The sequence below is a fragment of the Ahaetulla prasina genome, chromosome 3, assembly GCF_028640845.1.
Source record: "Ahaetulla prasina isolate Xishuangbanna chromosome 3, ASM2864084v1, whole genome shotgun sequence".
NCBI lineage: Eukaryota > Metazoa > Chordata > Lepidosauria > Squamata > Colubridae > Ahaetulla > Ahaetulla prasina.
In genome coordinates, this window is record NC_080541.1 from 46,678,165 (window position 1) to 46,691,211 (window position 13,047).

Below are 13,047 nucleotides of genomic sequence, written 5' to 3' on the forward strand. Positions count from 1 at the left end.
TCTAAGTCAATTAAGTATCATCGGTCAGTATATTTTAAGAGGCATTTAAAGTGGCAGCTAAATCTAAAAATATTCATTCTCCTGTTTGGAAACTTCCATGGTTGATGGAATTTTTTAATAAACAGAATCCATGGTTTTAAAACGATAGGAAAAGGAACATTTTCAGATTCAGGGTCAAGATTGGCATAGGACCGGGTTATTTACGAGACCGCCTGCTGCTTCCAATAGCCTCCCATTGACCTGTGCGCTCCCATAGGGAGGGTCTCCTCAGGGTGCCGTCAGTCAAACAATGTCGACTGGTGACTCCCAGGGGGAGGGCCTTCTCTGTGGGGGCGCCTGCCCTCTGGAATGAGCTGCCTCCAGGGATTCGTCAGCTCCCTGACCTCCAGAACTTCAGGCGCGAGCTAAAGACCTGGTTGTTTTATCGCGCAGGGCTGGCCTAACTGTAATTTTAATATGGGTTTTTATTATGGTCCTATTATAGTTTTAATTTTGTTTCAGCCGAATTGAATTAGATTTTTAAAATGTTCTTAATTTTTATGTAATCTGTTTTTATCTGGCTGTAAGCTGGCCTGAGTCCTTTGGGAGAAGGGCGGTATATAAATTTAATCAATCAATCAATCAATAAAAAGATTAAGAAAGCAAAAAATGAACCCACAAGAATTATGCAAGCAGATATTTGGATGAATCCAAAATCATCAGAGAATTCAGATCACTGCAGGAAGGAAGTCTGAAGAAAAGGTTCAAAATGGTATTTGTCTAAGGTGTAGGTAAGCTAGAAATGCAATCTTTCTATATGGTGAGTCTTGGAAATTCCCATGTTGTCATAGGTCTTTGTGTTTAGGAATCTGTGAAAGTGTCCCCGGTCCTGTGAATCCTGTTGCAAGACAATAGTGCATCTACAGGCTTTCATCTCAGGAAACATCTATGAAACGTGGGGGGAAGTCACTCTATCCATCAAGATCAATTATTATATTCTTTGTAAAATAGCCTCTGCTTGACACTATGTTCTACTAAAATAGCCTCTGCTTGACACTATGTTCTACTAAAACTCAAAATCTGCAGGTGCTTTCTGTACCTGATTTGTTTTCCAGAGAACAAAATCCATCAGGATAGGCATGACAGCTATATAAAATACAGGTTCAAAAACTAGAGACTTCAATATATCTTCCATGGTTGTACTCAGCCCAAAGTAAGATGTTTCTTAATCTAAGAAATGCATATTATTATTTTTTCTCTTGCACCTCTATTTTTCCTAAATGTATTTTATACTCACAGGCTATATACTAATATTTGGAAAACCTACCTCATTATTAATGTCAAAAACGCCTTCCTGTATTTTTTCATAGATTTCCTTTGCTGTGTTAATAAATGCCTGAAAGAAAATGGAAACGTTTGAAATAAGTACAAAATATGCTTCATTTAATTCTTCAATGGCTTATTATGTGTTTGTCAACCTTAGAAACCTTTTGCTTAACTTTTTGTTAAGTTGCCGCTAAACAAGGATTACCTGTTCTGTTAGACTATGATAACCTTTCACTTGGTCACTATATGTCTTCTTCTGGTTTTTTGATGAAAGTAGAATTCTTCATTTGGGGCTTCTCTGAATCCCAAGAAATTTCAACACTGCTAGTTCTAATGGACTAGTTTGATAGTAATTCCCAGGTTACTAATGAAATCTAGTGATAATCTTAAAATCTTTTCAAATGTTTAACTGTTTAACATACAGATAATGTAGCATCAGCAGGCAAAGCAAATCAATCTGTCCAACCAGCAGAGAATCAAGCATTATTTTTAAACAATTTTTTTTGCTATGAACCATGCTATTTATTTACAAACAAAGGAATAGTAAGAACCTAGAATGCATAATATTGACACTCCAGTTGAGAGAGGAGGAGGAAAGATTCTGCAATATAAATATACAAATAAATATACAAATGTGAGGACGACTTGATGGGTAGATTATTAGAACAATGTGAAGTTAAAAAAATGCTGCTCTACCTTATTCCAGGTGATATCCTTTGACCATCTAGCCTATTATGATATGAGTTGGCAGCATTTCTACAGGAACTCAAGCAGAGATCTTTCATGTCACCAACTATCTATTCTTTTGTAGCACAGCAAGGAAAGACAAATTAGTTGTTTGAAAGGGGAGTAGGGGATAATTTTTGTCTTCTTGCCTTAATACATTTCCATAATATAAATAACAACATGATCTTTGTTGTAGATCCAATCTTTGGATGCTTCATCTGGAAATCCAGTATCAGGCAAACATATGATAAACTAAAAATAATGTTTCTTTCTCTCTCTCTCCCTCTCGAGAAAACAAGTTCATATGAAATTGGTTGGACATTTTGCTTACATTTATTTCTTTTGAAGAAATACATGTAAGAAATATGTCTCTATATTCACATCACCATAAATAGTTAAGTTATTCTTCCCTCTTTAATAAGATTATTCAAATATAAAGTGGCCCAGAGTCACCTTATCGTGGAGATGGGTGGCACATAAATAAAATAAATAATCATCTTTCATATAATAGAAAATTGGCCTTATGTTTTATTTATCTATCACATTTATTTTCGCTGTCACCACAAGGCAATTCTGGGTGGCTTACAAAATTAATACCAATAAACAATATTAATATATGTAACAGTAAAATCATAAGATAAGGTAAAACGATGGGGATGGAAGGATCATAGTGTGCAAGGGTTGAGGTGCGATCTGCTATTACTCCATCAACCACTTCCAGCATGGCACTCCTCCATTTGGGGCCCAAGACAATTGGCAAAGCCAGGTTTTCAGGCCCTTATGAAAGGTCAGGAGGATAGGAACAGATCTCACCAGGGTGTGTGTGTTTAAGATGTTCCAAAGAGCAAGATCCTACATTGTAAATTGTACATATCAATATTTTATACAAAAATGTATCAATTTATATCACACACAACTCAATTAGTATTTGACAAATAATTCAGTTCCTATCACTGTAAGAATTTAAGATGATGCACTGTACTGACAGTAACAGAGATAGCCAAAAGAGTAAATCAAACCCTGTCCTTCCAACCTTTTATAATCACTAAATTCTGGTATCATATATTTAGGTGTGCTATATCTGATTGCAAATCTAATTTAAATACTAAAAAATAAACAGGGTTTATGGTGGAGAACAAATCATACCTTTCCTAATTTCTACTCTAGAAGCATTTGACTGCTGAACTTGCCACCAGAGCTTTGTTTCCTAATTAACAGGACTGATATGTTTTCACCTTTAAAGGCCTTACAGCTCCCTAGAGTAATCAATCTACTGCAGCTCAATTATTGCACCAAGTGCATACTACAGCCAGTGAAGGAGACTCAAATATTTGCAGCCATGGGTAGAAAGATATGAATATGCATAAACTGTAAGTGGATGATCGAATCATCACAGAGGGTCATGAAAATTTGCAGCAACATAATGAGAAGAATTAATCACTACAGCTTCACAGGACATGTAGTAAGCAAGACAGTTTTCAGACATCACTAGAACTCGGAAATGAATTGTCTGATGACTCTGAACTGATCTGTAGTCTATAGAAATAATTGTTTTCAATATTAAAAGGGGGGTTGCAATAATTAAATTAACTACTATGGGGGCATAAATGTTCTAATAATTTAAAACTGCAGTCCAAACTTTAAATTTTCTCACAGCTATAATCTCTTAAGAAATTTTCTATTTTCTAAAACAGAACAGAACAACTTTATATCAAAGCAATCTTTTGCTTATTTAAAAATACACTGCTGACAAATAATTGGCAGTCCACTATCTAACATGGTTGTCCCAAAGGTGCTTTTTCAGGAGGCAACTGGACTTTCTTGTTTTTTCTTTTAAAGTCATTTTGCTTCTCATCCAAGAAGCTTCTTCAGCTCTGACAGGATAGTGGGGAATGGAAGGATTTATATTTCTTGCAATTGGAATGGATTTCCAGAGGAAAAATTGCAGACTATAGGAACCAGAAGCACTACTCAGGTGACCCTAAGGCCACCGATAAACCTCCAAGTACTTCAATGACCTTCCTCCAGTTGCCTCCTGAAAAAAGCACCTTTGGGACAATCATGACCTGGATGACTGAGAATCTCTACAGACTTTTAGCTGTGCAATTTGAGATGAGCACCCTTTGAATGGTGTGCGAGTAGAAATGGATTTCCAGAAAAAAAAAATTGCAAACTGCAGGAGTCAAGAGCACTACTCAGATGACTTTGAGGACACAAATAAACCTCCAAGTGCTTCAACAACCTTCTAAAAGGATGCAAATGATCAGCTGTCTGCAAGTCCTTCCATTCCCCATTATCCTGTCAGAGCTGAAGAGGCTTCTTGGATGAGAAGTAAAATGTCTTCAAAGAAAAAACAAGAAAATCCAGTTGCTTCCTGAAAAAACACCTTTGGGACAACCACGACCTGGATGACTGAGAATCTCTACAGACTTTTAGCTAACATGGTATGTTTGTCATTCTGGAATATGAGGATTTCCTATATTTTTCTGCAGCAAGAAAATAATTTGAAAATAATATATGAACTGGATGACCAGGAGATTCCCCTTTCCATTCTGTTTTGACTACTCCTAGAATAGGCAAAATGTAAATTGCATAGAGAACGATAAATTGGCCTAAATGAAAGGGAAGGTGTATTAGGTACTGGTCCTTTTTGTTTGCAGAGAATCAACTTTGAGATTCCTGAATTTTCAAAGGTCTGAATCAAGACACTGGAATATACTGTATGTTTATTTTATTTAAGTAAGTCTAGATTTTGGTCAATGTATTGAGAAATAGTCCTCTTAAAAAGTTATGTTCCTTCCAATCTATTCTCTCTCTCAGCATAACCCAACTCATAGGGTTGTTATTGTGGGGAAAATTGGAAGAGAAAGGTAAGTTGGACATGTTTGCTGCTTTGAATTATATGTAAAAATAAAAAAGGTGAGATACAAACAAATTCCAGTACTATTTGGGACTACAAAATATTCTAACAAAAAAAGATTGCCAGGATCCTATAAACAAATTCTTCCTCTTTTCTTTTTGTTTTTCTTATTTTTCTTCTTCTTCTTCTTCTTCATCATCATCTTAGCTATTTTGTATCCACTGCAGGATGAAGGGCACTTCTGAATGTTTCCAACCAATATGGTCCTGAACTTTCTTTTGCCAATTGGGCCCACAATAAACAAATTATAGGTTCATAACAACAATAAATGGTTTACATGCATGCACTCTCAGCATCCTCCAGTTGTAAAAGTCTTAATACAGGTAGTCCTTGACTTACAACCACAAAATTTCTATTGATAAGCAAAACCATTGTTATAACATTTCTTGCTACAGTTGTAGCACTGCAATTGTTAAGTGAATCTGGCTTCCCCATTGACTTTGCTTGTCAGAAGATGACAACAGGTGATCACATGACCATGGGACACTGCAACTGTCTTAAATATAAGCCAGTTGCCAAGCATTTAATTTTTATCACATGATCAAAATTTTAACTTCAAACGGTCACTAAACAAATGGTTGTAAATCAAGGACTTCCTGTACATAGTCTGAGAAAGACATCAAACTCTTGACAGTAGGATTATATACTAATCAACATGGACTAAAGAACCCTTTTAACATAAGGGTGACTTGTTTACTCAAGATTATATCAGTGTATCAAATTACTTTGAAAATGCAGAATAATAATTCAAAATATGTGAATTTTACAAATTCTAATGTGGGAATAATATTTGCCTAATTTTTAAAGATAACACCTGTTGAAGTTTATTTATTTAAAACATTTGCAAAGTTGCCCATTTTAAATACAACTCTGGGCAGCTTACAATCAATAAAACAATAAACTTACAAACTTGGGAAAATAAACAAAGATATAATTTCGGATACTATTAAGTTTTAAAAAATACATCTGTATGATACTGAAAAAGTCAGATTCCTTAAGTTTTTTATGTAACATGCTGCCATCTGGTGGCAATATATAGTTGATTAGATTTATAATACCAAATCAATCATAAAGTAACAAAAAAAATAGTATATTTTTGAAAGGAAAAAGTTTCACTTTACAAATGTTAGTTTGCATCAAAACTCCAAAATTTCACCCAACATTTTAAATTAAACTGGATAGGTTTTCCTAGAAACAAAACAAAATAGATTTAAGATAGCAATATTATGTTCTGTTTTTTTAATGTTACATAAGGTTCTGTTATGGATTGCACCAGAGAGGCTAAACCATTTTCTTTGTATATGATGTACAATGACAATAAATGCTATACTACTATACTCATTTCAAAATTAGAACAAGCCATTTTGTTTGGGGTCTGCCATATTATTTTGAATCAGCCACCTCTCAGATGAACCTAATTGTGGAAGTTTTTGGTAATTCCTGATTCAATGAAATAAAATTCAAAGAAATAAGAAGGGCAAGACCACCACATCAGCTCTTTCCTTAACATTGTAGTTCTCAGTGTGTGGCATATTTTGCCAGTCAGCTAATGCATCTTCCTAGCACAATCCATTCGTTCCCTCCCCACAAAAATGTTTTAGCCAAGACTGTTTTAGTATATTTTATAGGAGAAAAATAAGGGATTGCATATGAGAATGCAAAGTGGCATCCATATTTCTCCCTTCTTTGGGTATTTAAAATAAGGTTAAATGATACAAAGTGGTTTATTTACAAATGGTTGTTTGCTGTTGACCTGAATATTGTACAAATCTCAATGTTTGCCTCCTGCCTCTGTCATCCAATTTTGATCAAAGTCTTTTGTAAACAACAGATCAATGGACTCTTAATGCAACTTGTGATTTATACTGGAGATTCTGTTGAAAATCATTCCGCCACTCCATGGTGAAATACAACTCAGTAAATTTTTATTTAATGTGCCATCTAATTAAGAAAATAATAGCATTTGTAGTTTGATTTCTGGATTTTCTATTCTCTCTCTTTAGGTTTTATTTTTAATCACCAGCATTTATTCTACTTCCTCTGAGTAAAAAACCTGAAAAGGTTTTTAAACTGTTCTGAGGAAACCTATGGCTCTGTGAGAACTTGGTGGTGTTGCATGACACACTAAATGTAAAAAAAGAAAAGAAAAGAAAAAGTAATTCTAACTTGTCAATTGGCAAATTTTCTAATGTACAGTAGAAAAAGCAGGGCTTTTCAGATGACATTCAGAACATCTCCTTTCCCTAGAGCACTTGACAGAATAAAGTCTGAAGTAGCATGGAAGATAGCATGCTATATACAGCTATTCAAATCCAAAGTAGGGAAAGTACTTTAAATTTGGCATGATCATGCTCACTATATCACTCAATAGCTCCTTAAAAAAAAACCACTGCTTTGTGTATTCATAAATTAGGTATGTGGTCTCAGGGTACACATTTGAGGTAAGTAGGCATTAAGATATCAGTGAAAGGACTGAGACATAGCCAACAGCTGAACAACCTTACAATCCGCATAGAATGCTTCATTTCATTCTGTGGGATCAATAGTTCAGGAAAAATATTTTATCTTTATTTCAAAGATGTTTTTCAATATTTTTCTAAACTTAGAATTTTCATCTAACATATAAAAAAATACTCAAAATTACCTCTTCTACATTTGAAGCAGTTTTGGCAGATGTCTCCATAAAGATAAGGCCATGCTCTCTTGCAAATGCTTCACCTTCTTCTTTTTTCACTTCTCTTCTAGACTCTAAATCACTAAGGGAAAAAATTAATTGAGAAAGATCAGAATTACTTAGCTGTATCTATTTATAATATTTAGGTAAGATCACAATTATGTCAAATTGTCTTATCTCAGGTAGTATTATTTTTCAAAAGTCTAGATTTATGAAATTGCAAATATATGCACTACTGTTGATTAAAAACTCCATGTGGAAAGCTTTAAAATTTCTGTCCAGCGCCAGAATTGCCAGTATTGATGCTTAACAGAAGACATGCCTCTTCAAACAAACTAATGGTCATTATCTTAGCTAACTATTTCCAAACAATTGCCTTTGCTAGGGTATGAGATACAAGTGGCAATAATAAAACAAATCCTGTCTATAAATGCCTATTAATGTATATGACTCATCATAATGGCAGAGGTCTACAACCTAAGTCACATGTGGCCCAAAGCTTTAAGTGAGTCTCCCATATCTTTCAGAGATAGTTATGAAATTCTAATTTTAATGGAAAATTATAAATCGACATTTAGCATACCTATATTTAGCTGAATTAAATGTTAAGTGAAATTAGATCAAATTTAATTATCTTACTACTTTTCAAGGTTTGGTTAGGTTAAATTTGGTGTATAGAATTTCCCACATCACCAAAGTTTAAGAAACTATTTTAGCTGCAACAATACTGCTTACATATTTGAAGTAAGATTAAAATCAACATTATGGAAATTTCTGCTCCCTGTTATTTTGTGCTATTAAGGATATTTATGGATATTCTTAAATAGTAGGTTCAAATTTCAGGTGTCATGCTTAATAATTTCAGGTGTCATGCTTAATAATTTAGGATCTAAAATAGTTCCTTACTATTGCCCAACCAAGTATTCTGACTCCTCCTTAAAACAGCTTTCATTAATTGTCTCCTAAAATATTTCTAGGATATAGTACAAAGGCAATCCAATGTTTCTTTCATCCTATCTTATTAACCATAAACTATTATAAATTATGGAGTTGTGATTTCTCTAACAAGCTACAATTTGAAAGAGTAGCTGGCTATATGGAAGAAGTAAAATCTACTCACTCTGTCAACAGATTTGCTTTAATCAGAAAAAAGTATTTTATTATTCATTATCTTGTTCCCTAAGGACAGTAACATTGTAAATAAAATTTAATAAATTTAAAGCATGCCAGATTTTGGCAATTGCTAAAGTTATAAAACAATGCTTTAAAACAAAAACAATGAAGAATGACAGCAGAAGCCAGAGAAAGTTATAGAAACAAATCCAGCCTACTGAACTGCCAACAGCAAAAAAAATCATGTTAATGTTTCAAATAGCAAATCAACTGGCATAAGGAAGAAGATCAGGAATCTGGTGATTTTATTTAGTTGCAAGAACTGTTGAGACAAGAAGCTAGCTAGCTAACTATACAATAAAGGGCATTTAATATTTTGCATAGAGAAAATATAAAATGTTTTAATTAAACCACTTTTAATAGCCTCAAGATGAGAGTTAAGGTTTGTAATCTTATCATTGTATTTGTTCCATACTTTCTGCAGCTGAGAACCGTTTGATCTAGTGGTTAAGGCACCGAGCTAGAAACTTGGAATCTGTGAATTCTGATTCCACCTTAGACACAAAAGTCGGCTGGGTCACTTTGTGCAAGTCAGTCTCAGCCCAATTCACCTCAGATGGTTACTGTGGCGGGGAAAATAGGATGGGGGAGGAGTATTAGGTACGTTCATAGCCTTGAGTTATTTATAAAAATAAGAGTGGAATAAAAAAAATCTAAACTATAAATTTATATATTACAATTACCTTAATGTACACTATTTCAGAAAACAAAGTACCTTTTATTTCCAATTAGCATAATAACCATATTGGAATTAGAATGTTGACGGGCATCTTCTAACCATGTTGTCAAATGGTTGAAAGTATCCCTCCTGAAAAGAAACTAAAATGTAAATGAACGCAAAAAAAAAGACCCAATAAAATATCTCAAAAGATTAATATTTAGATGTTATATTCCAAATAATTGATATCAATCCTAAGCAACTTACAAATCAAAACTAATTATCGTATTTTTCAGTGTATAAGATGCACTCACCCTCCCCACAAAGTGGGTGGAAATGTCTGTGCATTTTATACAACAAATGTTGCTGAAGCACCCCCCCACCCCCGCCAGCCCCCATCCTTTGGCCTCTGCCTCCCAGCAATTTGCCTCCTTGCAGCAAACAGCAAATAGCCAGGTCAGCTTCAGCATAGCCTGATTTAGCACGAGCAGCTGATTGGCAGTTGGATCTTCCTTCTGGAATATCACCTATCAGCTGTTCCAGGCTACAGGGACTGCCACCACCCATCGCTACTGCCACCTATAGCCGCCTCCGCGCACCCCATTTTTGGCCTTCACACGTCCCATTTTTAGCCTCTGCGCGCCATGTTTGGCCCGTTCCAGGCAGTGGTGATCCCTGCCTGGCAGGGCCAATAATGGGGCATGCGGAGGCCAAAAATGGGGCAAGTGGAGACAGAAAATGGGGTGCATGGAGGCAGCTGCAATGGGCGGCGACGGTGATGGGCAGTGGTGATCCCCGCAGACTGGAACAGCTGATAGGTGGTATTCCAGGAGTCAGATCCAACCATCAATCAGCTGCTCGTGTTAAATCAGGCTGAGCTGAAGCTGACCTGGCTATTTGCTCTTTGCTGCAAAGAGGCAAATTGCTGGGAGGCAGAGGGAGATTTTTTGTTTTTTTTCCTCCCCAAAAGCTAGGTGTGTCTTATAGTCCGGAGCATCTTATAGTCTGAAAAATATGGTAATAACTTGGGAAAAACCAAACACTCTTCACCCTTTTTAAAAAGGCCTTACATTTTGAATTTATATAAGATGCAACCAAATAACACAACTAGAACCAGCACAAACTACCATATTTTTCGGACTATAAGACGCACCTATAAGACGCATGAAAAAAGCTGATTGGGGGTGGATCAGCCTCCCAGAATACCCCCAATCAGCTGTTGTTCCCAGAGGTGAACTTTAGCAACAGGTTCGTTGGTTGTGAGCTCTGCGCCTTGCTTTTTTTTTCAGCCTCTCAAACCTCCGTTTTAGAGGCTTTTTTTTCAGCCTCTCAAATGGAAGTTTTGGAGGCTTTTTTCAGCCTTTGAAACCTCCATTTGAGAGGCTGGGCGGGGCTACTTTTGGTGTATAAGACGCACCCAAATTTTCACCCTCTTCTGGGAGGAAAACGGTGCGTCTTATACTCCGAAAAATACGGTATTTAGAAATCATTCTTGCTTTGACTGATATGATAAAGAAACAAGAATCAATATTTAAAATTCTTTTCATTTTGGTGCTTTATAATCTGAATAACATAAAAACTCTCAGCACAATGTGATATTAAAATATAACCTAATCCAGACAGAAAAGTAATCAACTACGTGATACGCACACACATACATACAACCCCTCTCTCTCCACAGTGTCTATGTAATCTTTAACAAAAAATACCTAGCATTCATCTGGTTGGGAATTCTGAGTTTCTCTACAGAAAAGTATAAATACTTAAGAATGTAGCAGCAGAACACTGTGAAATTTTGTCTCAAATTACAAGCTTTATCAGCTACGCAGAAAATCCACTTCAGAATTAAGTATTCGCCTTAGCCACATTTAATATTGTCTTTAAAACTCAACATGAATATACACATTCAGTCCTACGAAACTTGAGTGTACTTTCGACAATAGATATAATCCATCTTAATAAAGCTTAAAATAGGTCCACTGATAGCAATAAAATTTAAATAAAGCATGAACTAGTAGACCACCAACCCAGTATACTTTACAAGAGTCTAAATCACACTAAACTGCAAGGTTCTCACCTTGTAATGTCATACACTAGTAAAGCACCTGCTGCCCCTCTGTAGTATGACCTTGTGATGGAACGGAAGGACTCCTGCCCAGCCTGTAGTAAAACAAGAGCAACAGTTCCTCATGTGTGAGAAATATCAGTTTACTTAGCTATACTATGAAATTTATTTTACTGAGATTAGAAACAAAATAAACAGCCACTATTTCTTGAAAATAAAACTTACATATTTAAAAAAATCTATAGCACCATTAGGGGAAAAATCAAGAACAAGACCTCTAAACCTTTTTTGGCAATCCCTGACAACCCAATTTACTGAATGGCTTCACAATACATGAATCATTATTAGAGTACAGAATGGACTCCTAGCAACTAAGCTCTGAAGACAAATTTGAAAGGAAGCAAATAGCCCAGTGCTTCACATTTGAATTCAATAACTCCCTCCCTGGGGCAGCTGTTGACACTAGAATAAATAAAGCCCATTGTAAATAAATGATGAATGACATCTTTACGCCCACCATCTGCTGGAGTAAAAGTTGTATGAAGGCCAAGGATGCAGATTTTATTCATTATATCATAAACTGCAACCAGATTTCAACAATTTTCAGATGGGTTTTTTTCTCCATCATTTTATTATGAAAAGCAAGAGCTTTGAATTTGGTTTTATATGTGCCTGTTACCATTTAAATAACATCCTGTACTTCTGAAACAAAGCTTATCCTGAGAATGAAACACACACACACATACACACTGGTAGAATGGCAAGCACAAAAAATGTACAAAACATCTTGTGTATAAGATGGTCTTTCAAATAAATATCCAGAAGTCTACATAAACTAATTATCAGTATAGTTTGGCACAGCTATGCAAAATATGTAATAGATGTTTAACCCATAATGTAATTTATAAATATAGACTTTATAAATACTGTAAATATAGAGATGGAAAAATGGACAGAATTCACATCAATATCAGTAGTTTTTAATAAGCAGTTAATAGAAACAGCTTGTTGTCTGTTAGCAATACTTAATCATGTAGTGATGTAAACAACATATAGAAGAAAATATATTTCTAACATCATCTGCAGAAAAGATATGACAGCTTTGCTTTTTAACCCTAGATAAATTATAGTGAAATAAATTAAGGACATTTAGCAATCAATATTAACTATGCCAAGTTTATGTAGCTTGTGAAGTCTCAGGCTAATCAAAGCAGGGCAGTTACTTCATAAGCTCTGTTATATAATATTAAGCGATCGGTCATATTATAGAAACTTGTCTGGTATTAGATCTGCATACAGCTCTGATATGACATGAAGATATTTACATAAAACATGCAATGTCAGAAGTCAATGATCATATATGAACCATACTTTATTTATTTATCCATCCATCCATCCATCCATCCATCCATCCATCCATCCAATTTCTATACCGCCCTTCTCCCGAGGGACTCAGGGCGGTGTACAGCCATATTAAAAATACAAAAATACACATAATATAAATAACAGATTTAAAAAACATTTAA

General features: G+C 35.1%; 1 protein-coding gene across 3 annotated transcripts in view; it reads right to left on the reverse strand.

Moving 5' to 3' along the window:
* The window catches only part of RAB2A (RAB2A, member RAS oncogene family), a 57,462-nt gene that overhangs the window by 14,891 nt on the left and 29,524 nt on the right, over window positions 1-13,047 (reverse strand). For all 3 annotated transcript variants that reach the window (XM_058175340.1, XM_058175342.1, XM_058175341.1), the window contains 4 exons: window positions 11,534-11,616; window positions 9,514-9,606; window positions 7,596-7,707; window positions 1,307-1,375 (listed from right to left, as the gene is read on the reverse strand). In XM_058175340.1, the coding sequence (XP_058031323.1) occupies window positions 1,307-1,375; window positions 7,596-7,707; window positions 9,514-9,606; window positions 11,534-11,616 (357 nt within the window). The remainder of the gene's footprint in view (window positions 1-1,306; window positions 1,376-7,595; window positions 7,708-9,513; window positions 9,607-11,533; window positions 11,617-13,047) is intronic.